The 26,707-nt window shown below is 34.4% G+C and overlaps 1 protein-coding gene across 1 annotated transcript; it reads left to right on the forward strand.

Moving 5' to 3' along the window:
* The first annotated feature begins 4,192 nt into the window (after positions 1–4,192).
* Positions 4,193–5,382, forward strand: LOC149149793 (heavy metal-associated isoprenylated plant protein 39-like). Its single transcript, XM_089445514.1, has 3 exons — positions 4,193–4,518; positions 4,596–4,671; positions 4,775–5,382. The coding sequence occupies exons 1-3, from the start codon at positions 4,510–4,512 to the stop codon at positions 4,906–4,908; spliced, it is 219 nt and encodes a 72-aa protein (XP_089301640.1). The 5' UTR covers positions 4,193–4,509; the 3' UTR covers positions 4,909–5,382.
* Positions 5,383–26,707: the final 21,325 nt, after the last annotated feature.

Below are 26,707 nucleotides of genomic sequence, written 5' to 3' on the forward strand. Positions count from 1 at the left end.
CTAATGAAAGTGCACCTCAACCATAGACTAAAATCGGCTCAAATGTGTGCATTTACCTCCTTTGACAAATTATTGAGTTAAAAAAAAGAGCCTTTACTATCTTGTCAATTCCCCTTGTAATTTGAATAGGATTTGCTCTAGCTGCAACCACCTGAACAGGCTTATGATTTAGATTCTTATTCACAAATCTTTAAAAATACAAGCTAGATTTATCTGTTGGGTTTTTCCTAACTAGGTCATACCAATTGATAACACAATCACAATTCATCTTCAACAAGGCTATTTTTCCACTCAAATACTATCTTGATCCTCCTGAAGCCTTGAAAATTCACAAAATAAATAACTAAACAACAACCACCAAAAGGGCCTATAAAAATGAATAAATACTTAAGCCAGTAATAGGGACAAATAAATTACCTTTACACCTTCAGCTATTAAACCTTACACAAGTACAATAGATGTGGTAGTTCCATCACCTGCTAAATCATTTGTCTTTGCTGGAGCCTATCTTACCAACTTGGCCCCAATATTTTCAATTGGGTCCTCTAATTCAACCTGTCAGAAGCAGGGTGCAACATTTAAATGCATTAAATAGACTAGATTAACTAGACTGGAAATAACAATTTAAATTGACTCATCAACATCTTACACACAGGTATTTTTTTTCAACAGTTTAATGCATCATTCATTACTCTATTGTGGCTACTCCATAGACTAGGTACATCCTCAAAAGATAAATATGTTGTCTATGACCTGTGAGAATTTTTCCTTCCATGTCTAAGACAGTAAGATATTTAGGCAAGGAAAACTAATATAGAACATAAAAAAATTACAACCCACATCTACAATATACCTCCTTAGCTACTGTCACACCATCATTGACAATCTTTAGAGAACCATACTTTCTCTTCAAAACAACATTTTTGCCCTTCGGTCCAAGGGTGACTCCGACAATATGAACAAGCTTGTTGACACCTGCCTGCAAAACAATTTGAAAATATTTTCACTAGGTGCACAACAAAATGCTGGAAAATATGTCATACCAAACCTACATACAAGCCACACATTAACATCATAGGTATATGGACAAGGAAAGATCTGCCACAATAAAGTTTTGTGTGAAAAGAATCTTCCTTTAGATGGACTTTTTTTTCTCTGACCTACAATTTTTCTATCACTGACCCATCTTGGTTGAATTAGAACTCCTTTACCATAGATCTTGGATTGACTACCTTCTCTCTGCTATGTAGTCTCGCGGTCTGCCTTCTGCTTAAACGATTAGAGGAGATGGGTGAAAAAGTAACAAAAGAAGACAAATATCGTTCTATCTTTAATTATTGTTTATGATTTGAAACATTATTAATAATTGGATGTAATGCTAAATGAAGAATTGAATTGGGCTGAAGTAACTGAAACAACATAGAACGATCTGAAAAATTAACAAAGTTGACTAAACCCCCTTCAGGCTTGGAACCTTACACAAAATTCTTACTATAAATACTTCTAACTTTACCAAAAAATGGCTTTGGATTCCATCCAAGAGAAAAGGCTCTAATAACTATGAAAGACATACTTATGTTTTTATGTTTTTATTATTATGCAAACATTAAGAAATTTTACTAGTAATTTCCCCATAATACAAATGAGCTCTCAATTCAACTCCCTCAATTGAATCCATTCCTTCATAAAATGGATTATCGAGGCTCAATCCTTCCAATGACCCTTTCATTGCCTATACTATGTTCTATTACATTTTTTTCTTTATTCCTCATAGCTATTTCTTAGATTATCAAAGTCTATAGCTGCTATTGATACCTTCATAATCATAACCATATCGCTACATGAAGACAAATAATATACTTAGTGGGTATTGTGTGAGATTTAAGGAGATTTTCTTATCCCTAAATGATCTAAAATCCTGTTTAGAGCTTAATTCCTATGATTTCTTCCTTTCCATGCCTCCAGAATGAAGAATAATATAGTTATAAAAATAAGCATGTTCCATTTTAGGCATTGATTTACTTAAATTGATTATTTTCTCATATCAACCTCAATTGTCAAACACCATATCTACAATGACGAATTTAAATTGTAAAATAAATTATATCAATTAATTATGTCCATATATATTTTTATGGCCTTGATGGTGTAAGTGTTTCACACCTATAACACTAACCATATTGACTTAAAAAAACTCAAATGAGAAAATATAATAATATTTCGTAATGAACCTAATAATTTAGTAAAACCTAAATAAATAAATAAAATATCATAAAAAAAATTCATATCAACAAAACATAACATAAATAATATACCTTAGAATCTTTTTGGATAGGAAAATAGACTATACTAGAATAAGAATAACTTGAAAAGTAAAAATGGCAAATAAAATATCATAAAAAAAAAATTGATATCAACAAAACATAACATAAATAATATACCTTAGAATCTTTTTGATAGGAAAATAGACTATACTAGAATAAGAATAACTTGAAAAGTAGAAATGGCAAATAATGTTAGTAACATCTCACATTAATAAATGTTTAATAAAATATTAACATTAAAATAAGTAATATCAACCAAAATATTTATTTGGGAGTTTCGATAAAGAAATAGATTCGACATACAACAATTAAATTTATATGAAAACAGAATATTCCAAATAATAGATTCAACCTACACAATTAAATTTATATGAAAACAAAATATTCCAAATAATAGATTCAACATACAACAATTAAATTTATATGAGAACTGAATATTCCAAATAAAGATTTTTATTGTTTTCAATGTTTAGTTTTATTCATTCATAAAGACTTATATTTATATGAATAATATATAATGCATTAGTGTTATTAATTTGTTTATATATTGAAACTATGAACAGGAAGGTTGAAATTGGAGTTCTTTCATAAAAATCATACATGCATTTCATTATGGTATAGATTTAATGAAAAAGACATTATTATATATTATGATTGAGAATATAAAATTTATTGTGAATATTTTTTTTATTTTTATTTTTTATTTTTTTATATTGTGATGGAATACCGTGCATTTTTAGTGATTAGATTTAGTAGTTATAGTTTATATTGTATTTAATCATTAGATTTAACTATAAATAGAAAATCTTCTCAAAAGAGGAGAAAGTTGTTTTGTTTTTTTATGCCATGAGTCAGACTTCCTTTGGTTGTGTAAACAAATACTATGAGAAACAATAGAAAAATTGGACGCCCTATTTTTAATACAAGTCAAATGACTGTAATCTTGAAATTTATAGTAAGATTTTTAAGAGGAGAAATATGTTTTGTTTTGTTTTTTAATATAAAATTTTGAAGTGTGGATTTGTAAATTGTGATTGTAACTTGTAGATAGTTATTTAGCCATTTTTAATTTGGTATTGAGTATTACTTTCTATTTATTGGTATTGAGTATCACTTATTATTTATTTGGTAATAGGTATTAAGAGCCACATACCATAATAAATTGTTTTAGTATTATAATAAATTAGTTAAATAGTATTAATTAAGGATAAATTATTTTTTTTGCAAGCAGTGTAGATTCGTTTTAATTTAAGATCTATCAACTCTCTTTAAATGTAAAAGAAAAAGAGATTTGCACTTCCAAAAATTAAATCATTCTCATTTATTTGATAGATCCGAAATTAAGAACATGAATAAGACAACCACAACTAAATTCCAAACACCAAAACTCATCCATCAGTGTTTTAATCTGAAAGGCCTTTCAGTATATTTTAGAAAGAATCGGTAAAACCTTTCCAATGATATTGATGGTATAAAAAGGTTTATGGTTTCATAGACTTCAAACTTGCTTGGGCACATGGTACGCAATTTCTTGAGATGTCGATGGTCAGGAAAGATTGGTTTCGCGTTTGATTGGACCATTTTGATCAACGACTATTACTTCATTTGCTACTTGTTCTTTAATATATGGGCCACGGTAATTCTAATTTGAGATTTCATTTGCGTGCACGTTTAAATGTCAATTAAAAATATCTAAAAGCCAATTAAAAATATCGATTTTTTGGTCCAGGAGTGACGACTTACGCAGTTTGAACGTACTGGGGTTAGGTGTTTACCAGCCGCTGTTTAGTATACAATGTGCCAAATCCCGAAAATATTGGAAAATGCAGTTTCGGGGATATATCGAATTAGTTTTTAAATTCCAGAAATTGACTGGAACGTACGTACTGAATTCTGCGGTTGTTACCGTCCGCGTTCGTGGAAGCGCTGCCGACCATTGCTGACATGGCTTATGTTGCCCAGTCAACAAACACGTCATCGGGGTTTCAGGAGGAGCGGTGGAAATAAAACCCTTCGTCCCCTTAAACACTGCGATTGCAGAATAACGAGGTATTGTTAAAGTAGAGCCGCGTTTCGAAGGCTGCCATTGATTTATTGCGTCCTCCCCGTCGACAGGATTAAGGGAAAAGAGAGGATTAGTCCAGAGGTCTCCAAGGTTATTATTTGTCTTCCGCAGTTGTCCAAGATGTCCAAGGTAGGCCATCGGTTATTGATGTCTCATTTTATTTTCTGAAAGGTTATTGGAAGTAAATTATGTGCGTGATTGTGCAGAAAATCGTGTTGAGAGTGGGGTTAAACTGCGAAAAATGCAAACGGAGGGCCATGAAAACGGTTGCAGGGATTAAAGGTAAAGTTCGGCTTTATTTATTATGTGCGGGTTTAAGGTAAAGTGGTTTACAATGCTGAAATTATTTTTACTAAATTCTAGCATGTTCCTGGATACATTGCAGGGGTTGACTCTATAGCTTTTGACGAAAAAGATACTAAGATCACTGTGATTGGAGACGCGGATCCTGTGTGCCTAACGGCTAGTCTAAGAAAATTTGGATTCGCAGATTTGGTGAGCGTCGGACCTTCTAAATAGGTCGAGAAGAAATCCTGAAATGCAGCCCTAGAATGAGCCTGCAGGCAACAAGCGGGAGGCATCAAAACAGAATTGAAGTTCGGCCATTCCTTGAACAAGCTGTGGTGGCTGCAGCGGCTACAGTTATTTCTGGCGCGACAAGAACCATATTGCCTTCTGCATTGTGTAACTTTCGTCGTCCGTTACTTAGCTTTAAACCAACATTTTATTTTCTGTGAATTACAACTCCTCTGAGTCTGCAGTTTGACATCGCCTTTCCTTCTATGGATACTGATAAGGGTTCTTTGAAAGCGAGGCATGTGGGTGCCATGGCTTTCGCGGATTTGCGGAAGAACTTGGCGGTTTGAATAATGCTGCGTCAAAGTAGTTGTGAGCATTTCAATTGTAGCTTCCTCAGATAGAGGACACGGATCTCATTAGTCCATCTGTGCCTCTTTGGCTGGGCTTTATATAAACTTCCATAATTTGTTTGGCTAGGGATATCTGTTTTGCATAAATGTTACAGCAATTTTCATTGCTGTTAATAGAAAATTTTCACATAAGTATTTTGTTTAAGGCGATATAATTTTCTATGCTTACGCGTCTATCGAATCCGACGATCATATTTAATGTTTTGTAGGTAAATGTTCTGTAATATTTAATGCTCTCTATCGAATGCCCCTAATCATATATTTAATGTATTGTCTGTTAATGTCATGTAATACTTAATGTTCTGTCTATTGAATGCGAATGTGCCTAATCATTTTTAATGCTTCGTATGTTAGATATACCTTCTCATATTTAATAGTTTGTTTATGATGGATGGATTGCATGATCAGTGTGCATATTTTTATTTATATTTTTCATATTTAATGCGTTGGAGTTGTTTACATTTAAGTCAAATTAGAAAACGAAAAAATATTATTATTAATTTTTGTTAGTAAAATTTGTTGTTTATGGAGGTGTAGGAATTGTCTGGAGGGTCAAAAGTGGCTGTCAGCAAAAAAATTCAAAAAATCTTGTAAAGGTAGTGTTCGAATGATATTTTTGATTATTTTTTTATGGTGGAAATGAATCATCTTCAAAGATTTCTGGGGCACCTCAAATTTTAAAATTTGACAATTGTAATTTGAATTTACCAAAAAAAACTCAAAATATAGCAAGAATTTCCATAAATTTCAGAACAAAATTTATCAAATTCACCTATTCATATTCAATGTTTTGTATGTAAATGTTCTGTAATATTTAATGTTCTCTAGCGAATGCGCCTAATCATATTTAATGTTTATGTCAAATTTAATGTATTGTCTGTTAATGTCCTGTAATACTTAATGTTCTGACTATCGAACGCGAATGGGCGTAATCATTTTTAATGTTTCGTACGTTAGCTATACCTTCTCATATTTAATAGTTTTTTTTTAATGATGGATGGATTCTCATATTTAATAGTTTTTCTTAATGATGGATGGATTGCATGATTAGTGGGTCTATTTTTATTTATATTTTTTATATTTAATATATTGGAGTTGTTTATATTTAATTTAAATTACAGGAAAAAAATTATTATTATTATTAATTTTTGTTAATAAAAAGTGACTAAAAAATTAAAAAAAAAATTGTAGCGACAGTGTTTGAGTCATGTTTTTGATGGTGGAAATGGATTCAACATTTTCAAAACTTCTGGGGCATCTAAAATTTTGAAGTTTGATTGTTGTAACTTGGATTTACAAAAAACTCTGCTGATTTTTTAAAATATGGCTGGAATTTCCATAAGTTTCAGGGCAAAAAACAGTCTCTTTACAGTACATCTTAACAATTAATACTTTAATAAATTCCATTGGGCCTAGAGTATGCTCTAAAAGTGCTTTTGTTTGGCTAAGAGTTGGTTCTCATGGGACATAAGGAAATATGTTAACAACCCAAGATCCACAAGCATCTTGTGGGTGTGAAGCTCTGCCTCTGCGCCTTACGCAACAACTACAGGTACCAGATGGCCTAATTTTCCTTCAATAAGTGTGATGTGCTGAGTCAACTTGCATTTACCAATAGCAAACAATGATAATTCTCCTCACTCTTGATTTGACAATTGAGTTATAACCAACTTAGATCCATCCTAAGTACGGATCTAACATTACAATTTCTTTTATGAGCAGACATTATTTAAATGTTTTGTATAGTTGTTAGGACATCTTTCTGTTTTTTACTTTTAGATTTTTTTTAAATTTTATTTTGGTCAACATGAGCAAAATTTCAACTTTGATGAAGGATGGGCAGCCTTATAGATCATACTGGGTTGTAAAATAAGCGTAACAGCTCAATAAATTTTCTCATTGTGTAAAAAAACCATTCATACTAAATTGTCAAATAAACCTCTCAACTCAATAAATTTTCTCATTATATAAAAGAAAATATTAACAAATTATCATTAAAGATAAAAAAAAAATAAAAAAATAAAAATAAAAATAAAAATAAAATAAAAATAAAAATGATCTTCCATAAATTAAAACTCCTTTGAGCCTGCACTTTAACACGGCCTTGCCTTCTATGGATACTGAAAGCGAAGCAAGTGGGTGCCATGGCTTTCGTGGATTTGCGGAACAACTTGGCGGTTTCTAGAATGCTGCGCCAAAGTAGTTTTTAGCATTTCAATTGTAGCTTCCTCAGATAGAGGAACACGGATCTCATTAGTCGATCTGTGCCTCCTTGGCTCGGCTTTATATAAAATTCGATTATTGGTTTGGCTAGGCATATCTGTTTGGCACAAATGTTACAGCAATTTTCATTATTATTCATATAAAATCTTCACGTAAATATTTTGTTTAAGGCTATTTAATTTTCTGTGGTTACCGAATGTGCCGATTCATATTTAATGTTTTGTATGTAAGTGTTCTATAATATTTAATGCTCTCTATCGAATGCGCCCAAACATATTTAATGTTTATGTCATATTTAATGTATTGTCTGTTAATGTGCTGTGATACTTAATGTTCTGTCTATTGGATTGCATGATTAGTGGGTCTATTTTATTTATATTTTTTATATTTAATACGTTGGAGTTGTTTACATTTTAGTTAAATTAGGAAAAGGATATATTTTGTTAGTAAAAATTAATATTTTAATAATTTTTGTTGGGTCTAGAATATGTTCTAAAACTGTGTTTGTTTGGCTCAGAGTTGGTTCTCTTCGGACACAAGGAAATGTGTTAACAACCCAAGATCCACAAGCATCTTGTAGGATTGAAATCCTATCCCTTTACGGAACAACAACATGTAATTCCAAATTTTCCTTCAATAAGTGCGATGTGATGAGTCAACTTACATTTTCCAATAGCAAACAACAACAGGTAATTCCAAATGGCGTGATTTTCCTTCAATAAGTGCCATGTGATGAGTCAACTTATATTTTCCAATAGCAAACAACGATGATTCTCCTCTTGATTTCACAATTGAGTTATAACAACATAGATCCATATTAAATACATATCCAAATGAGCCTAGAGGGATCCAATTTCTTCACTTGCAATTTTTTTTTATGACTAGACATTGTTTAAATTTTTTGTATAGTTGTTAGGACATTTTTCAGTATTAATCACATCGAGTTTTTTGTCAACGCTTTTTATTTAATTTTTTTTATTTTTAAGATATTTTGTAAATTTTATTTTGGTCCACATGAGAAAAATTTCAACTTTTTTTGCGCTTTTTATTTAATTTTTTTTATTTTAAGATATTTTGTAAATTTTATTTTGGTCCACATCAGAAAAATTTCAACTTTGATGAAGTTAGCTCAATAAATTTTCCCATTGTGTAACAAAAAAACATTAACAAATATATGAAAAAATAAAAAAATATTTAAATGATAAGATGTTTCAAGGAGGCAGATTTGAGGTTGAGCTTATGTGGTTTCCATTCATGGAGCGCTCAGGGTTCTAGGGTTTGAAAGGTGACAAATTTTCTTTCGATTTCTTAACGATACTTTTAATTAGGGTTGCGGGGGTTGGATTATTGCAACAATTCTAAGTAGGTAATATGGATTGTTGGCGAGGAGGGGTTAAAACCCCTCCTTCAAGGATGTAGTGTCTGGAAGTAAGCAAAAGGGTGTGTGGTGTTTTGGTAGTATTGGGAATGGCAGTGCTTCTACGCAGACTCTAGTTTAAGGGGATCAATGGCAAGAAAACATATGAAAACATAGGAAACACAAGGAGGACCACACCTTCATTTGTAAGTTTGTGGGACGTTGGCCAACAAAAAATGAAATCAAGAACTGGATCCAAAAAAAGTGGTAACCGAAAGGGAAGGTGGACCTAAGGTTGGGTCTAAAAGATTTTTTATGGTGATCTTTTCTACTTTGAAAGATAAAGCCATGGTTTTTTTAGGGAGGACCCTATTTATGAGCAATGTTGGCTTATACATGAGGCACTGACAAGATTGCTCTAACACCAACAAAGAAGAGTTTCTAGCAATGCTAGTATGGGTTACGCTATATTCTCTTTTGGCAGATTTCTGGATCCAAAAAATCCCGAAAGGTATCGGAAATTCTTTAGGGAATTTTGTCAAAAGTTTGGAGGTGGCAAAAAAGAGAAAAAAACGTGTTTTATGCAAGAATTTGCATTTATATGAATATTTCTCCACCCCTTCTAGAATCAATGGACTTGGAATACTAAGGTGAATTTTGGTCGCAACATCTAGACTATGAATGCGTTTTGTGTAGGTGTCATCATTGTCATGAACATGTCCATCATTTTTGGGACTATCCTTTGAAGAAGAAAGAGATCAAGAGATTGGCTAGCAAGGGATCGCAGATGGTTTCATAAGAGTGGAAAATAGATGTAGGTACCCTAAAATGCAGAAACTGAAGGTGAAGCAAAAGATTCTGGATAATGAGAACATTTCCACAGTCATAGAGAATATGGAGAGTGAGTTCTCCCTGTTGGAGGATATTTTTATGGAACAATCGACCCAAGAAAACCCTAGCAACAAGAAAGCCTCCAAGTAGAAGTCATCAAACGAGGAGCCATATCCAGAGTGTTCTCTCAGCATGTCAGGGATAGGTGAGGTCATGACGCTGCTAGAGGAAGACCCCCGGTCCATGGGGGAAGAGGAGAAGTTTTTGGTATCCCTCATAAATATTTGGGCTCAACACGATATGTTAGAACTTGCCCCAAATTGTAAGGAACTCTATGCTCAAGTTTACCTTCAGTGGGAAATTCAAGGAGGTTCGCAAGAGGTTAAATCAGCTTGTTCAAGAGTTGTGAAGGGGGTGAAGCACAAAGGGAAAGAACCCTTGGTGAAGGAGGTTAAATGAAAAGGAAGTAAAATTATTAAATATAATCTCCAATCTACAGGGGGACAATTGATTAACTCTGGTCAAGTAATGGCACTCTCATATATCTTCCTATCATCCCAAACCCTTTCTCAATGAAACTCATTTTACGGAATATAAGAGGGATCAATAGAAAATGGAAATATAGATACTTAAAGTAGAGAATTAATATGGAGAAGCGAGTTACGGTAATTTTGTAGGAAACCAAGGTGTTGGTGGAAAATATTCATGAGATAGTAGGAAAATGCCAGAAAAGGAGTGAAGTAATGGCTCTGGACGCTAGAGGGAGCACACAAAGCTTGGAGGCTTTATGAAACCCTCCAAAGATCAAATTATAGGACTCAATAGTGTGTGCTACGATTTTGTTTGATAGCTTTAGATATGTTGGCTCAAAATAAGTGATTTGTTTGACGACTGTCTAAGACTCTCATATTCCTAGCGAAAAGTTAGCCTTTCTAGAAAGTATAAAAGCTAATAAAGGTTTTTTCCAAGAGTTGTTGTGGATTGTCAATGGATACTTTAACATAATAAAATTGGTAGATGAAAAAAAGGGTGTTATAAGGGGATTACAATTAGAATCTAAGGCTTTGGAATATCACATTCAAGGTTTTAGGTTAGTGGATATCCATACAATTAATGACACTTTTACTTCGAATAATCGAAGAGGGGGTAAACATTATGTTGCCAACAAATTGGACAGGTTCTTAGTGTCTGAAGGGGTGATGAAGAAAGATATTTTTGTGGAAGTCACAGTCCTTCTATGGCTAGGTTCTGACCACTGGCCAGTTTGTCTCGATATAGACCTTAAGGAAACTCCAAAGAGTAAGCCTTTTAGGTTTGAACTTTTCTAGTTCCAATGTCTAGAGTTTGTAGAGAAGTCGAGGACTTGGTGGGGGGAAATAAATGTGAAGGGTAGGAATAGTATGCAAACGTTTCATCTGAAAATGAAAGAAATGAAATAAAATATCAATTTGTGGAATGAGAAGGAATTTGGACATTTTCTGGAGGAAAAGAAAATTTAGGAAAGTAAGAAGAGGGATATCTAGCAAAGAATTATTGTTGAAAGAAGGTCGGATAACCTGGTGAAGGAGAAAGGTAGTACTCTCATTAGTATGGAACAAAGAATGAAGCAAGAAGAATATCTCTATAAGTGAAAATTAAGAATCCAATGGCTAAGGGAAGGAGAAAAAAATATTAGTTTCTTCCACAAGTCTATAGTTAAGCATTGGGAACACAACAAAATCGTGTCTCTCATGGGAAATGATGGTGAAAGGAAGCTTCTACATGAGGAGATCAAAAAACAACTGGTGTATTTTGACAAAGGTATCCTAGAGGAGCTGTTATGAAACCAGCTCAAGAAAAGATAGATCAACGCCTTAGAATTCAGCCTCTTCGAGGGGGAAACCTCCTTTACATTACATAAATGAACAATTCTTGGATGATGCAAATGAAAATACCTCCTTTCTATATATAGGAGTCTAAGGGGTCATAACATAATCAGAGCCGACATAACAATAATAATGTAAGGGCACAATAATAACAATAGTGGGCTTCTATGGGGCACAAGAGTAACAATATGGGCACTACATGGGTACATCCATATAATAAGTAGTTGTACTAATAATAATAAGAGGTTACGCTAGTAGTATTGTGGCCTAACATGCCCCTCTCCTTCAAAAAGCGTTGTCCTCAATGCTTGAGTAGTTCTTGATGCTTCTGTATAAAATTCTTGTCCTCCCATGTGGAATCTTCAGTAGGTAAGTTCTTCCACTTGATGAGATACTTTGAAATTGATCGATTTCGTAGCTGTTGGGCTCTTGTTTCTATGACTACTCCAGGTTCCAACATGATTTTTCCTTCCTCTTCAATTTTTTGTAATAGTGTTTGAATTGGGATCTTTTGCAACTTTTGAATAAGTGGCCATACTTCTTTGTCCTTCTTCCATTCATCCCTTGCTTCGTTTATCCAATCTGGTTGGATAATAGAAATAGCACAAAGCAATGCTTCCACATCCTCATCCTTGAAGAGTCTTCCCATTCGGTAAGGTCGCCATTTTTTAAGTGCATGTAGTATTGCCAACATTTCCTTCCCACAAATAGCTTGCTTTAGATGTAGCAGTAAAAATACCCAATCACCTACATCAAAAAAATTTTCACTATGATGTTGATCTACCTGTTGTTTCATTTGATTTTGCACCGAAGTGGCGTTATCCTTTAAAGTTGGAGAACTTGTTGTTGATGCTCGATGTGATCTTTCACTGCTTGAACCTTTTTCTTCTTGATATGTCCTTCTATCTTTAGAGTTTGAGGAGTGGTAATTTCTTCCAATCCTTTACAAGATATGGTCGGATTCATTTCTTGATGCTCGATGTGATCTTTCACTCCTTGAACATTTTTCTTCTTGATATGTCCTTCTATCTTGATAGTTTGAGGAGTGGTAATTCTGACCAATGAATTACAAGATATGGTTGGATTCATTTCTTCTTTCTTGATGTGATATTTCACTTCTTGCACATTTTTCTTCTTGATATGTCCTTCTATCTTGAGATTTTGAGGAGTGGTCATTCTTGCCAATAGTTTACAAGATATGGTCTGATTCATTTCTTCTTTCTCTGGGGTTGGGTCCTGGCATATATCCTCTTCTTTTGTTGTTTCTTGATCCTTTTCTTCCTCCTTTTCATACTCTATGTAAAATAATTTCTTCTCAGCACACTTATGACCTTTAGTGCATTTGCTATCACAATTGTAACAAAGCCCTTTTTCTCTTTTTTCTTCCAATTATTGTGGTTTAACCCTTGTAGGTTGTGGAAGGCTAGGAGAAACAACACTTCCATCTTTATAGTTATGAGGGGTAGACTTCCTTGTTGCCATAATTTTACTTTCCAATATGTCACAAAGCCCTTTTACTCTTTCCAATTGTTGTGGTGTTGCTCCATAAAAGGTGTTGCTCTTTGTATCCTCATAATGTGCTATCATTTCCTCCATGAGAATTGACCACGTAACAAGTTGTTTATGAGAACAAAGCCCTTTATACCATAAAAATTGATCCGGTTCTAAATATGAAGATGCAATACATACCTTTTGTAACAGTGGTACACCATGTAGATCAAAATATTGCTCCATCTGAAGTATCCAATTTACTGGATCCTTGCCATCAAACTTCCTCATCTTGCTTTTTCTTGATTTTAGGGCCTCAATCTTGAAATGACTATAACTCTACATTTTCGGATATTTAAGTTCTGAAATTGCTACCTGTATTAGCCCTCTGTGTCCTCTTTCCAATGCCACCAGTCTGATCCAAATTGGATTCTCCAAGAAAAAGTTATGCACAATCTCCCAAGATGACCTTATTATAGACCTTTCCAGAAGAGCGAACTTGTATGAAGTGCCACGTCTCAATTTTTCGAATTTTGGCTTTGAAAACGATATACAAGAAACTAAAACCCGTACTCTTTCTATACCTTCTTACGAAATTTCAATCCGATCCCCAGAGAGAAAGTTATGACGCTTTTACCCAGGTCACCTATTTGGAATGTAATTTAGGAGTCTGCAAAAAGACCAACTTCCTCAGATCATATCTCCACAAATATAGCGCGAACAACTCTGAAATTGGGACCCGAGGTTTAGAGTGATTTCTTCTCAAATGGGTTTTTTTTGCAACTTCTGAAATGTCGCAGAAAAAAAGTTATAGCGAAAATTCCACAATGACCTGTTTGGAGCAGCAAAACCCTAGAATCCAAAGCTCTGATACCAAATGTTATGAAACCAGCTCAAGAAAAGATAGAAAAGATAGATCAATGCCTTAGAATTTAGCCTCTTCGAGGGGGCAACCTCCTTTACATTACATAAATGAACAATTCTTGGATGATACAAATGAAAATACCTCCTTTCTATATATAGGAGTCTAAGGGGTCATAACAATAATAATGTAAGGGCACAATAATAACAATAGTGGGCTTCTATGGGGCACAAGAGTAACAACATGGGCACTAAATGGGTAAATCAATATAATAAGTGGGTTGTACTAATAACAATAAGGGGTTACGCTAGTAGTATAGGGGCCTAACAGGAGCCATCTTTGAATAGATAAAAATCCATAAAAAAAATATTGGCTTGCATCCCATTGATGGTTAGAAAGGATCAGAATGAAGCTTTGATGAGGGAGGTATCGATGAAAGAAGTGGAATATGTAGTGGTGGTTATGCAAAGAAACAAATCCCCAGGCTGGCACGACTTTACCGTGGACATTTTCAATGTACTCCAACACATCATTATTGTCAACTATGATCTCCAGTCAGACTTTCCATGCAGAAAAGTTCGATGAGTCACCCATCTTCTCATGCTCCTTGAAGGTAGTGGAAAACATCTTGATTTTGACTAGATAAACTCCTTTAACTTTCCAAGAGTAATGGCTTCAATGCTTGTCTCATTTTGGGATTGTCCTTAACCTTAGCTCGGATACCATGTTAATTTTTTAGATTGTTCTATGTTGTTTCAATTACTTCAGCCCAATTCAATTATTCATTTAGCATTACATCCAATTATTAAAAATATTTCTAATAATAAACAATAATTGAATATACAACAACATATGCAATGAAAAAGGAGACAATATCACAACCACAAGAGGCACCAGATTGGTCCAAGACCAGGGAAAAACCCCACTAGGGTGAAAACCATCTCAAATCTTTTCTTATTAGATTTTCATAAAATGTTTCAACAAAGAGTACAATGAGCCCAGTACATAATCATCCAACAAATATTTACCCAATACAAATCGAAAGCAAACTTCCAGAAAAATTGTACAATAGAGAGAAACCTTCCTGCCTTAAGATATGTGCAGTAAATTGTAGTCCACTATCAAATCCTACCTCAAAACCCCAGTCTCACTCATCAAGTTATTCTGTAAGCGACTACGACTACTTGGCTACTCCCTAAGACACTGTGAGTGAGTGACTATGACTTTGTCGTCGCTCTCTGAAGCACTGTAAGCGAGTTTCTGCATTCAGATATGCCCAAAACTATATTAGAGCCTTGGTAACACCATTCAAGATGTTATGTGAGAAACTATGGATTCCCAGACACTCTAAGAGGCATTGTGAGCATGTGACTGCAGTTGGATCTCACCTCCAGCAAGAGTGCGACTGGAAAGTAGAAACCCTAAGTGTATGCGAGCCTCATACCTGTAATTTTAGACCTTGCGCAAACATCCTCCATCAGACCTGTGCGAACTAAATAATAGAAGTAGAGAAGAGGATGTGTGATGATTATTTTCAAATGATCTTGAGGTCTCTTATATTTATAGGCTTCCATGGGGGTCCATTTGATGCTGAGGCCAACCTGTTCAATTGTACATGTGTGGGTACATAAATTCAAAAACCAACTTTTGTTTGTCCAAATGAGGTTATCTTTAGGGTGATTTTAGTCCCCTCGAAAAGAGGAATTCAATGCAATCATCATCTCCATCATAAGAGTTGTACAAGGTGGAATTTTACCATAGTTGCATAAATTAACATACTTAGTCATGACAAGCCCATATTTGATTGCCCAATCTATATATTCCAAAAAATATGGTAGTTCTTCATTTCTTTCTCCTTGGAATAGAAATTATTGTTATCCTTATACCCATATCTTTATACTTGTTCTTAAGCCCTTGAAAATTAGTATTGTTTATAGAAAAAATGAATAATAAACATGTATTTTCCTTAAGTTAATGGATTCCATTGTATTATATTAGATGAATGTAAAAAATAATTATAACATACATAAATAATTTGATTTCATGTCTTAAGAAAAAAATAAGTGTGGAAATCCAAAATACATTTAAGACATAGGTAGAATTGTTACCTATTATTATTAAGAGATTGAGAAAAGGAATTTGTGTTGCATAATATAGTCATGTTCAAAGAACTAGCACATGCATTCAAAATTTGAATTTTGTTATATCTGGGGATTTATATGATACATATATGGCAGAATAATAGCAAAAACATGTATAATGGTATTGAAAGACACTTTGAATTAAAGTATATTAACTTTCATTGATATTCTTGGCCTTTGAGCGAGGACTATTGGGTATAGTTTTTAATGCCTGTTTTACCTTAACTTAAACCCTAACCTTACCTAATAAAACTACTTTACTCCATTATAATCTTACCTAATAAAACTACTATATACTCCATTATTTCTAATTTATACTCATTTATGCCTGGAAATAATTCTCTTAGAAGATAAATTTATATTTCCAGTATATGCTCATTCATTCAGATATGTGCATGATATCTAGTCAAATTCCAGAACATAGGTTTTTCTCCATGGGAACCATAAATCGATGAATACCTATTAGTTCTCTAGAATTCGAATTACACGAGCCTAGTCAATGCTTGGTTAAAAAACCATGTTCTAAGCATAATACCCTATTTTAGGCTAAAAATTAGAAATAATTTCACTTTTGGGAATGCACTCGAAAAGTGGAGCTCAACCCAACTAGCAATTTAAGTTAGTATTTTAATTTATGGTTAGAGATTTTAAAGGATTTCAGTTCCAAAACTTTATTTATAAATATCTAAGAATATAAAGACTATCATGTTTAAGGCATAATACCCTATTTTAGGATAAAAATTAGAAATAATTTCATTTTTGGGAATTTCAACTAATTTTGAGGCACTCAAAAAGTGGAGCTCAACCCAACTAGCAATCTAAGTTAGTATTTAATTCATGGTTAGAGATTTTAAAGGATTTCAGTTCCAAAACTTTATCTATAAGTACCTAAGAATATAAAGACTTTTATAAGTTTGTAATTTCTATATTTTAGTTTTTAAGATTTTTTTGTTTTAGTTTCAGATCTCAATGGTTGTGTTATAGATTTGGACATGTATCTTTCACAAATATATGAATATAATTGAGTCTTCTTAACTAGCAGTCTCAAAAGTGTGCAAGCTAAAGTGTGGAGGGACCCCATGTGTGCAAGCTAAAGTGTCGAGGGACCCCATAATTGGTTAGATGACCTTAAAGCTTACAATGGAAACATAGCTACAAAGGTGGTATAGAAAGAGCCCAAATTTGTTAAAGTTGAGGTCAATTCTAGTAAGGGAGAGAATGTTAAGGTTGAGAAGAAACCCATTGTAGAGGAAGAATACATTAAGAGTAAGAAGGCATGATTATCTTCACATGGCCTTCCAAAGGCGAAAAATATGATTAAGCGTAATGATACATTGCGTGATAAATTTGCGAGATTGTTTATGAGAATTTTTACAATGTAGTTGATGAATACAAGGGAAGGATCTGGCCAGAGTTAATTTATGTGATTTAGTACAAATTGTAGTTTCTGTGGAAAGAGAAATGTTTTGGTGGCCTAATAGAGCCCAAAATCTTAAGGATAGGTCTATCATGTTCACCCAAAAAAATAGAAATAATCCATATTTAAGAAGAATAATTCTTTTTGGGAACATAAAAATAATAGAGTTAAGGCTTCTGTGATCCATATTAATTTAGAGAAAGATTCTTCGGCGAAAATCACATGGAATCTCATTTGTTGACGCGTTTCCTTTTATTGTGATAGATAAAAATAGAGAAACTTATTATTGTGATAGTAGAAGAAATTTATTACTGTGATCATAGGAATCTTGACAATAAGCAGACAAAAAGCAAAGAATTTTTTGAGTGCGAATGTGGGATGAAACCCAAAGGCACAATATATTAGTTCAAGTCTATTGAGATTTACATAATGGATTTATTAAAAGGAAATGTTTCATGCCTTATTTCTATCATTTAAAAATTTTAAATGAATTTAAATACTTAAGTACTTCAGTTTCTCAACTTAAATTTAAAGTCACCATCCAGTCAAGTTCATGTCAAACTCATGTATAAATTAAAGGTTATGAATTGGTAGCTTTGGAAAGAATTAAAGTAGAATACAATAGTGGTTTAAAAGAAGATAGTATATAATGAATTTTTTATGTAATAAATTCAATAATGAATGTCCAAGGAAAATTAAAGTCATGAAGCATGTAGAATGCTTACATATTAAGAGTTGAGCTAAGATTTACAAAATGTTTAGGGTGTATGTTCGGTGGTACTTTATATTCATGTGTAAACAAAACAATGTAAATTTTAGAATTAGTGTGGTAATTAATATTTCCAAGCCAAGGTCATAGGTATCATGTTTGTTTTTCACAATCTAGCAAGAAACATATCTTTATAAGGATGTAATTACAGGGTTTTTGTTGGATGTAGACATTCTCCTACAACAAACATTTTTATGCAAGCACAGTGGAAGATTCAAAGAGGAATGATGGTTGAGTATAATTTGACAAAGATGAAGCAAAAATATGGAGATGCAAATAGAAGAAAAGAGAAGATGATTTCATGAATGATGCAAAAATTTGAAAAGACAAAAAACCAAACTCTGTGAAAGAATAACATGATAGAAAAAAGTGTAAGCAATATGAAAAAGGAAGATGATGCAAGATTAAATAAGATGTGGCAGAGAGAATGTTGTAGTTGCAAATAGAATGACATAAGAAATCATGATAACCCTTTTTATTTTCCCAATTTTGTGATTTAATTGAGAATTTGATGAGCCTCGGTATTGTATTGCAACAAGAATGTTGCAACTCCCAAGGCTACCGACTTTAATTATCAACACTAAGTTGGCACAAATTTAGGAGGTATCAGCACTATATGTGCAGCATACAATGTGTCGTTCCTTTGCTGTTATGATGTAATGGAGTACATGTACTGAAATCAAATCCTAACTAATTGTAGAAAATGAACTGGTCTAAATGAAAATCCTAACCTATTGAAAAAAATAAAATACAACGGAAAGAACCATATTCTAATTGCATAAATAAAGATCATAAACTAAATGTAAAATAAATCTAACTCAACCCTATTTATCACATGTGACGATAACCCTATTTATCACATGTGACGATTTAAACTAACTGAGCCTGAAATCTGATCCAGGGAATATTAACTCTACCTGCATGTGCTAATTAAAAAATAAAAATAACCATTTTTCTTTATCTTTTCGACTTAGTGGGGTTAGGTGTTTACCAGTGGCTGTTTAGTGTACCATGTGCCAACACCCAGAAAATACTGGAAAATGTGTTTCGGGGAAATACATAATTAGTTTTTAAAGTCCAGAAATTGACTGGAACGTATGTACTGAATTCTCCGGTGGTTGTCGTCCGCGTTCGTGGAAGCGCTGCTGACCATCGCTGACATCGCTTATGTTGCCCAGTCAACAAACACGTCTATAATGCGACTTTTTGGAGATTCCGGTGACGGAATCCGGCGGAAGAAATTGAGGTTAAATCTTGATTTGTTGCAGTTAAAATGGTTTTTTAACTGCATATTTGGATTCAGCACCCTGGAAAACCCCTAGGACGCTTTCATTGTGCAGAAACTAGCTATCAAACTTGAGATTCCAATAAATTCCGGCCGGATTTCGACCGGAAAAACTCGCCGGAAAAGCTTTCAAAAAGTCGCGTTATAGACAACTGCGGAAATAAAACCCCCCTTAAACACTGCGATTGCAGAATACCGATGTATTGTTAAAGTAGAGCCACGTTTCGAAGGCTGCCACTGATTTATTGCGTCCTCCCCGTCGACGGGATTAAGGGAAAAGAGAGGGTTAGTCCAGGGGTCTCCAAGGTTATTATTTGTCTTCGGCAGTTGTCAGAGATGTCCCAGGTAGGCCATCGGTTATTGATGTCTCATTTTATTTTTTGAAAGGTTATTGGAAGTGAATTATGTGCGTGATTGTGCAGAAAATCGTGTTGAGAGTGGGGTTAAACTTCGAAAAATGCAAACGGAGGGCCATGAAAACGGTTGCAGGGATTATAGGTAAAGTTCGACTTTATTTGTTATGTGCGGGTTTAAGGTAAAGTGGTTTACAACGCTGAAATTATTTTTACTAAATTCTACCATGTTCCTGGATATATTGCAGGGGTTGACACTATAGCTTTTGAAGAAAAAGATACTAAGAGCACTGTAATTGGAGACGCGGATCCTGTGTGCCTAACGGCTAGTCTAAGAAAATTTGGATTCGCAGATTTGGTGAGCGTCGGACCTTCTAAATAGGTCGAGAAGAAATCCTGAAATGCAGCCCTAGAATGAGCTTGCAGGAAACAAGCGGGAGGCATCAAAACAGAATTGAAGTTCGGTCATTCCTTGAACATGTTGTAGTGGCTGCAGCGGCTACAGTTATTTCTGGCACAACAAGAGCCCTATTGCCTTCTGCATTGTGTAACTTTCGTCGTCCGTTACTTAGCTTTAAATCAACAATTTATCTTCTGTGAATTAGAACTCCTCTGAATTTGACACGGCCTTGCCTTCTATGGATACTGATAAGGGTTCTTTGAAAGCGAGGCAAGTGGGTGCCATGGCTTTCGCGGTTTTGCGGAACAACTTGGCGGTTTCAATAATGCTGCGTCAAAGTAGTTTTTAGCATTTCAATTGTAACTTCCTCAGATAGAGGACACGGATCTCGTTAGTCCATATGTGCCTCCTTGGCTTGCCTTTATATAAAATTCGATAATTTGTTTGGCTAGGAATATCTGTTTGGCACAAATGTTACAGCAATTTTCATTATTATTAATAGAAAATCTTCACATTGATATTTTTTTTTTAAGGCTATTTAATTTTCTGTGGTTACCTGCGCCGATTCATATTTAATGTTTTTTGTATGTAAATGTTCTGTAATATTTAATGCTGTCTATCGAATGTGCCTAATCATATTTAATGTATTGTTCGTTAATGTCCTGTAACACCTAATATTCTGCCTATCGAATGCGAATGCGCCTAATCATATATCATGCTTCGTACGTTGTTATACCTTCTCAAATTTAATAGTTGGTCTATAATGGATGGATCGCATGATTAGTGTGTCTATTTTTATTTTTATTTTTATTTTTCATGTGGAGTGGTTTACATTTAAGTTAAATTAGAAAAAACATAAAAAAAAAATTGTCCAGTCTAGAGTATGCTCTAAAATTATTTTTGTTTGGTTAAGAGTTCGTTCTCTTCGGACATAAGGGAGTGAAAGTCTTCTCAGATGGCCAAATTTTCCTTGAATAAGTGTGATTTGATGAGTCAATTTACATTTGCCAATAGCAGCCAATGATGATTCTCCTCACTCTTGATTTGACAATTGAGTTATAACTAGCATAGATCCATCTTAAATAGAGATCTAACATGAGGGTAGAGGGATCCAATTTCTTCACTTGCAAATTTTCTTCACATCAAAGTTTTTTGCAAGGCCTTTTATTCAATTTTTTTTTTTTATTCTTAGATTTTTTTAAATTCTATTTTCGCCGACATGAGAAAAATTTCAACTTTGTTGAAGGACAGATAGGGTTACACATCATACTAGGCTCTAGAATGAGCCTCTCCGCTCAATAAATTTTTCCATTGTGTAAAAAAAGTTATTAACAAATTATATGAAAAAATAAAAAGTATTTAGGAGGCGGATTTGAGGTTGATCTTACGTGGTTGGAATTCATGGAGCACTCAAGGTTCTATGGTTTGAAAGGTGACAAATTTGCTTTCTGTTTTTTAACTATACTTCTAATTAAGGTTGTGGGAGTTGGATTTTTGCAGCAATTCTAAGCAGGTAATATGAGTTCTTGGCGACGAGGGGTGAAAACCCCTCCTTCAAGGATGTAGTGTCTCGAAGTAAGCAAAAGGGTGTGTGGGGTTTTGGTAGTATTGGGAATGGCAGTACTTCTAGGGAGACTCTAGTTTAAGGGGATCAATGGCAATTGAGGATTAAAGGAAAATTTATTCCTAAGGTGGCATAAAAAACATAAGAAAACATACGAAACATAAGAAGGACCACACCTTCATTTGTAAGTTTGTGGGAAGCCGGCCAATGGAAAAGGAAATCAATAAGTGGATCCAAAAAAAGTAGTAACCGAAAGGGGAGATGGACCTAAGGTTGGGTCTAAAAGGTCTTTATGGTGATTTTTTCTAGTTTGAAAGATAAAACCATGGTTTTCGAGGGAGGACCCTATTTTATGAACAATGTTGGCTTATACATGAGGCACTGACAAGTGTGTTCTAACAATATCAGAGAAGAGTTTCTAGCAACGCTAGTATGGGTTAGGCTATATTCTCTTTTAGCAAACTTTTGGATCCCAAAAAGCCTGCAAGGTATTAGAAATTCTTTAGGAAAATTTGTCAAAATTTTGGAGGTGGAAAAAAAGAGGAAAAAAATGTGCTTTACGCAAGGATTTGCATTTATATGAATATTCCGTAGCCCCTTCTAGAATCAATTGACTTGGAATACTAAGGTGAATTTTGGTCACAACCTCTAGACAATGAACATGTTTTGTTTAGGTGTCGTTGTTTTCATGAACATGGCCATTTGTTGCGGAATTATCCTTTGAGGAAGAAGGAGATCAAGAGATGGGCTAGCAAGGGATGGCAGATGGTTTCATATGAGTGGAAAATAAATGCAGAACCCTAAAATGCAGAAACTGAAGGTGAAACAAACTATTATGGATAATGAGAACATTTCCGCAATCATAAAGAATATGGAGAGTGAGTTCTCCCTATTGGAGGATATTTTTATGGAACAATCGACCCAAGAAAACCCTAACAACAAGCAAGCCTCTAAGTAGAATTTGTCCAAGGAGGAGCCATAGCCAGAGTGTTCTCTCAGCATGACAGGGATAGGTGAGGTCATGACACTGTTAGAGGAAGACCCCCGGTCCTTGGGGGAAGAGGAAAAGTTTTTGGTATCCCTCATAAATAGCTGGGCTCAAAAGGATATGTCAGAACTTGCTCCAAATCAGAAGGAACTCTATGCTCAGCTTTACCTTCAATGGAAAATTCAAGGAGGCTTGCAAGAGCTTAAATTAGCTTATTTAATAGTTGTGAAGGGGGTGAAGCACAAAGGGAAAGAACCCATGGTGAAGGAGGTTAAATTAAAAGGAAGGAAAATTATTAAAGATAATCTCCAATCTACAGGGGAAAAATTGATTAACTCTGGTTAAGTAATGGCACTCTCAGATACCTTCCTTTCATCAAAAACCCTTTCTCAATGAAGCTCATTTTATTGAATATAAGAGGGGTCAACAGCAAATGGAAATATAGATACTTAAAGTAGATAATTAATATGGAGAAGTGAGTTGTGGTAATTTTGAAAGAAGCCAAGGTGTCGATGGAAAATATTCAAGAGATAGTAGGAAAATGATAGAAAAGTAGTGAAGTAATGGCTCTACACGCAAGAGGGAGGACACAGAGCCTGGAGGTTTTATGGAATCCTCTAGAGATCGAATTCTAGGACTCGATATTGTGCTATAGGATTTTTTCTGATAGCTTCAGATATGTTGGCTCGAAAGAAGTGATTCGCTTGACGACTGTCTATGACGCTCATATTCCTAGCTAAAATATAGCCTTTCTAGAAAGTATAAAAGAACATAGAGGTTTTTTCCAAGAGTTGTTGTGGATTTTCAATGGATACTTTAACATAATAAAATTGCTAAATGAAAAAAAGGGTGTTATAAGGGGATTAGAGTTATAATCTAAGGCTTTTGAATATCACATTCAATATCTGAGGTTAGTGCATATTCATACAATTAATGCCACTTACTTGGAATAATCGAAGAGGGGGTAAGCATCATGTTGCCAACAAATTGGACAGGTTCTTATTGTCTAAAGGGGTGATGGAGAAAGATATTTTGTGGAAGTCACAATCCTTTTGTGGTTGGGTTCTGACCACTCGCCAGTTTGTCTCGATGTAGACCTTAAGGAAACTCCAAATAATATGCCTTTTAGCTTTGAACTTTTCTAGCTCCAAGATATAGAGTTTGTAGAGAAGTAGAGAACTTAGTTGGAGGAAATACATGTGAAGGGTAGGAATAAGATGCAAATGTTTCATCTCAAAATGAAAGAGATGAAATAAAATATCATGTTGTGGAATGAGAAGGAATTTGGACATATTCTGGAGGAAAAGAAAATTTTGGAAAGTAAGATGAGGGATATCTAGCAAAGAATGATTACTGAAGGAAGGTCAGATGACCTGGTGAAGGAGGAAGGTAGTACTCTGATTAGCATGGAACAAAGAAGGAAGCAAGAATTATTTCTCTGTAAGCGAAAATTAAGAATCCAATGGTTAAGGGAAGAAGAAAAAAATATTAGCTTCTACCACAAGTCTATAGTTAGGCATAGGGAACATAACAAAATCATCTATGTCATGGGAAATGATGGTTAAAGCAAGCTTCTACATGAGGAGATCCAAAAACAACTGGTGTATTTTGACAAAGATATCCTAGAGGAGCCATCTTTGAATAGATACCAAGCCATTAAAAAAATCATGGCTTGCATCCCATTGATGGTTAGCAGGGATCAAAATGAAGCTTTGGTTAGGGAGGTATCGATGAAGGAAGTGGAAGATGTAATGGTGGTTATGCAAAGAAACAAATCCCCGGGCCAGCAAGACTTTACCACAAATATTTTCAAAGCTTGTTGGAGCCATATAGGACAGGAATTTCATGAGGTCATGGAGGAATCTAGAAGGACTCAAAAGGTTTGGCAAGGGTTAAATGTGACTCTTTTAACTCTTATCTTAAAGGCAGGTAAGATTGACGATTCGAATGTGTTTAGACATATTTCAGTGTGTAATTTAATTTATAAGATAATATACTTGGTTATAGTGAATAGCCTAAAGCATCTATTGAAGGATTTATAGGCCCAGAATAAAAAGGCTTTGTGGAATAACACTAAATATCTGATGGAATAATTACAATCTAGGAGATTCGGTATTCCCTAAACTCCAACAAAAACCCAAATATGTTAATTAAACTCGATCTCTAGAAATTTTAGAATACATTGAGCTGGGATTATTTTTTGTAGGTCCTAAATGAATATGGTATTTCATGGCAATGGATTTTGCATATAAGATCTCTACTATCCACATTGTTCTTCTCCTTCTTAGTCAATGGTTTTTTGTCTTACACCTTCAACCCTAGGCTAGAGGCCTTTGATAGGGAGATTATTTGCCCCCCTTCCTTTTTATTTTGGCAGTTGAAGGAATGGGTAGGTTACTAAATGTCACATGCTTTGAAAGGGCCTAGGGATTTTTGGATATGACCTCCCTATAACCCATTAGCAATTCGTATATGATGTTTGTTTATTTGGCCATCCTACACTCAAATAAGTGAGAATGATCCATAAGTTGTTGTTAGTATTCATGGAAGCCTCTTTCATGATGATAAACAAAGAAAAGACAAATAACTTCATTTTTATATGCAAGGACTTGGTCTAGTAACATTTGGTGAAGACAATGGAGTTTCAAATTGCAAGTCTTCCTTTTAAATATCTAGAGGTGCCTCTAGCTCTAAACCCAAAAAAAATCCTCGTGTTGGCAGGAGATTTTGAAGAAATTATCTAGTAAGGTCAATAAATAAACCTTTCAAGTTTTAAACTTGGAAAGCAAGGTAGTTCTCAGAAAATCGGTGTTACAGACCATCCTTTTATATCAATGGATATGATGTCTATTCCAAAGGGGATAGCCAAGGAAATCACTACTAGTTGGAGAAAATTTGTATGGAGGGGAGTGAATAAAGCAAAGAAATGGGTGTCGTTGGCATGGTTAAAATTATGTTTGCCAAAAATCGTAGGGGGTGTGGGGTTCAGGGATCCTAAAACCTTAAGTGAAGCTCTAGGGGAAAAATTATGGTGGAGATGCGTGATGGGTGGTAGTGAGTTTTGGAAACAAATTAGGTAATTATAGGTAGCTAGCCTTTGAAATCATACAAGTTGGCTTGGTTCACCCATTTGGATTTGGGTACAAGATCACGCTTTCTAGGAGATAATGAAAGGGAATAAAACCTTCTTCTTGGAGGATTCATGGAAGCAGTTACTAAAATTAAAAGTTAGATTATAGCTAAAGGATATAGAAAATTTCACCAAGGGAAGAGGTGGCCTTAAAGTGATAGAATTTAGGAAAGAAGTCAAAGGATCATTTGTTTGGCAATCCTGAAATATGAATAGTGGGAAGAAAGTCACTCAGAATTACCATGGGAAAAGTTAAGAGAGGAGCTTCTGGAGAGGAAAAATATCAAATCTCATGATTAGGATAATTTGACATGGGGATATAACCCATTGGTATGTTCACACTCAAAGAGGTGTATTCATTTCACAGGGCATCATGTGCTTGAGAAGGATCCAATTTGGAAATCGACTTGGTTGAGTAATCTCTGGCCAAAAGAGAGACTTTTCCTTTGGCTAATGGAAAATAGAAGAACCTTATCTTGGGAGTGAATTAGGAGGAAGGGATTGTAGGGCCCATCCTTTTGCTTCATGTGTTAGGTGCAGGAGGAGATGATAAAGCACATGCTAAAAGACTATCCATTCACTAATGAGATATGATCTACAATCTCATTGTTGTTTGGGAAAATTAGCAGAAACATTGAGCATGTTGTGTTACTTCTCATATAATGGAACAACAAGAAGTTATCAAGTCCTATTGTTAGTCTAGCATGGGAGTTAGT

This window comes from Pinus tabuliformis, chromosome 9, assembly GCF_031772625.1.
Source record: "Pinus tabuliformis cultivar Carrire ecotype Pingquan chromosome 9, CPIR1, whole genome shotgun sequence".
Classification (NCBI taxonomy): Eukaryota; Viridiplantae; Streptophyta; class Pinopsida; order Pinales; family Pinaceae; genus Pinus; species Pinus tabuliformis.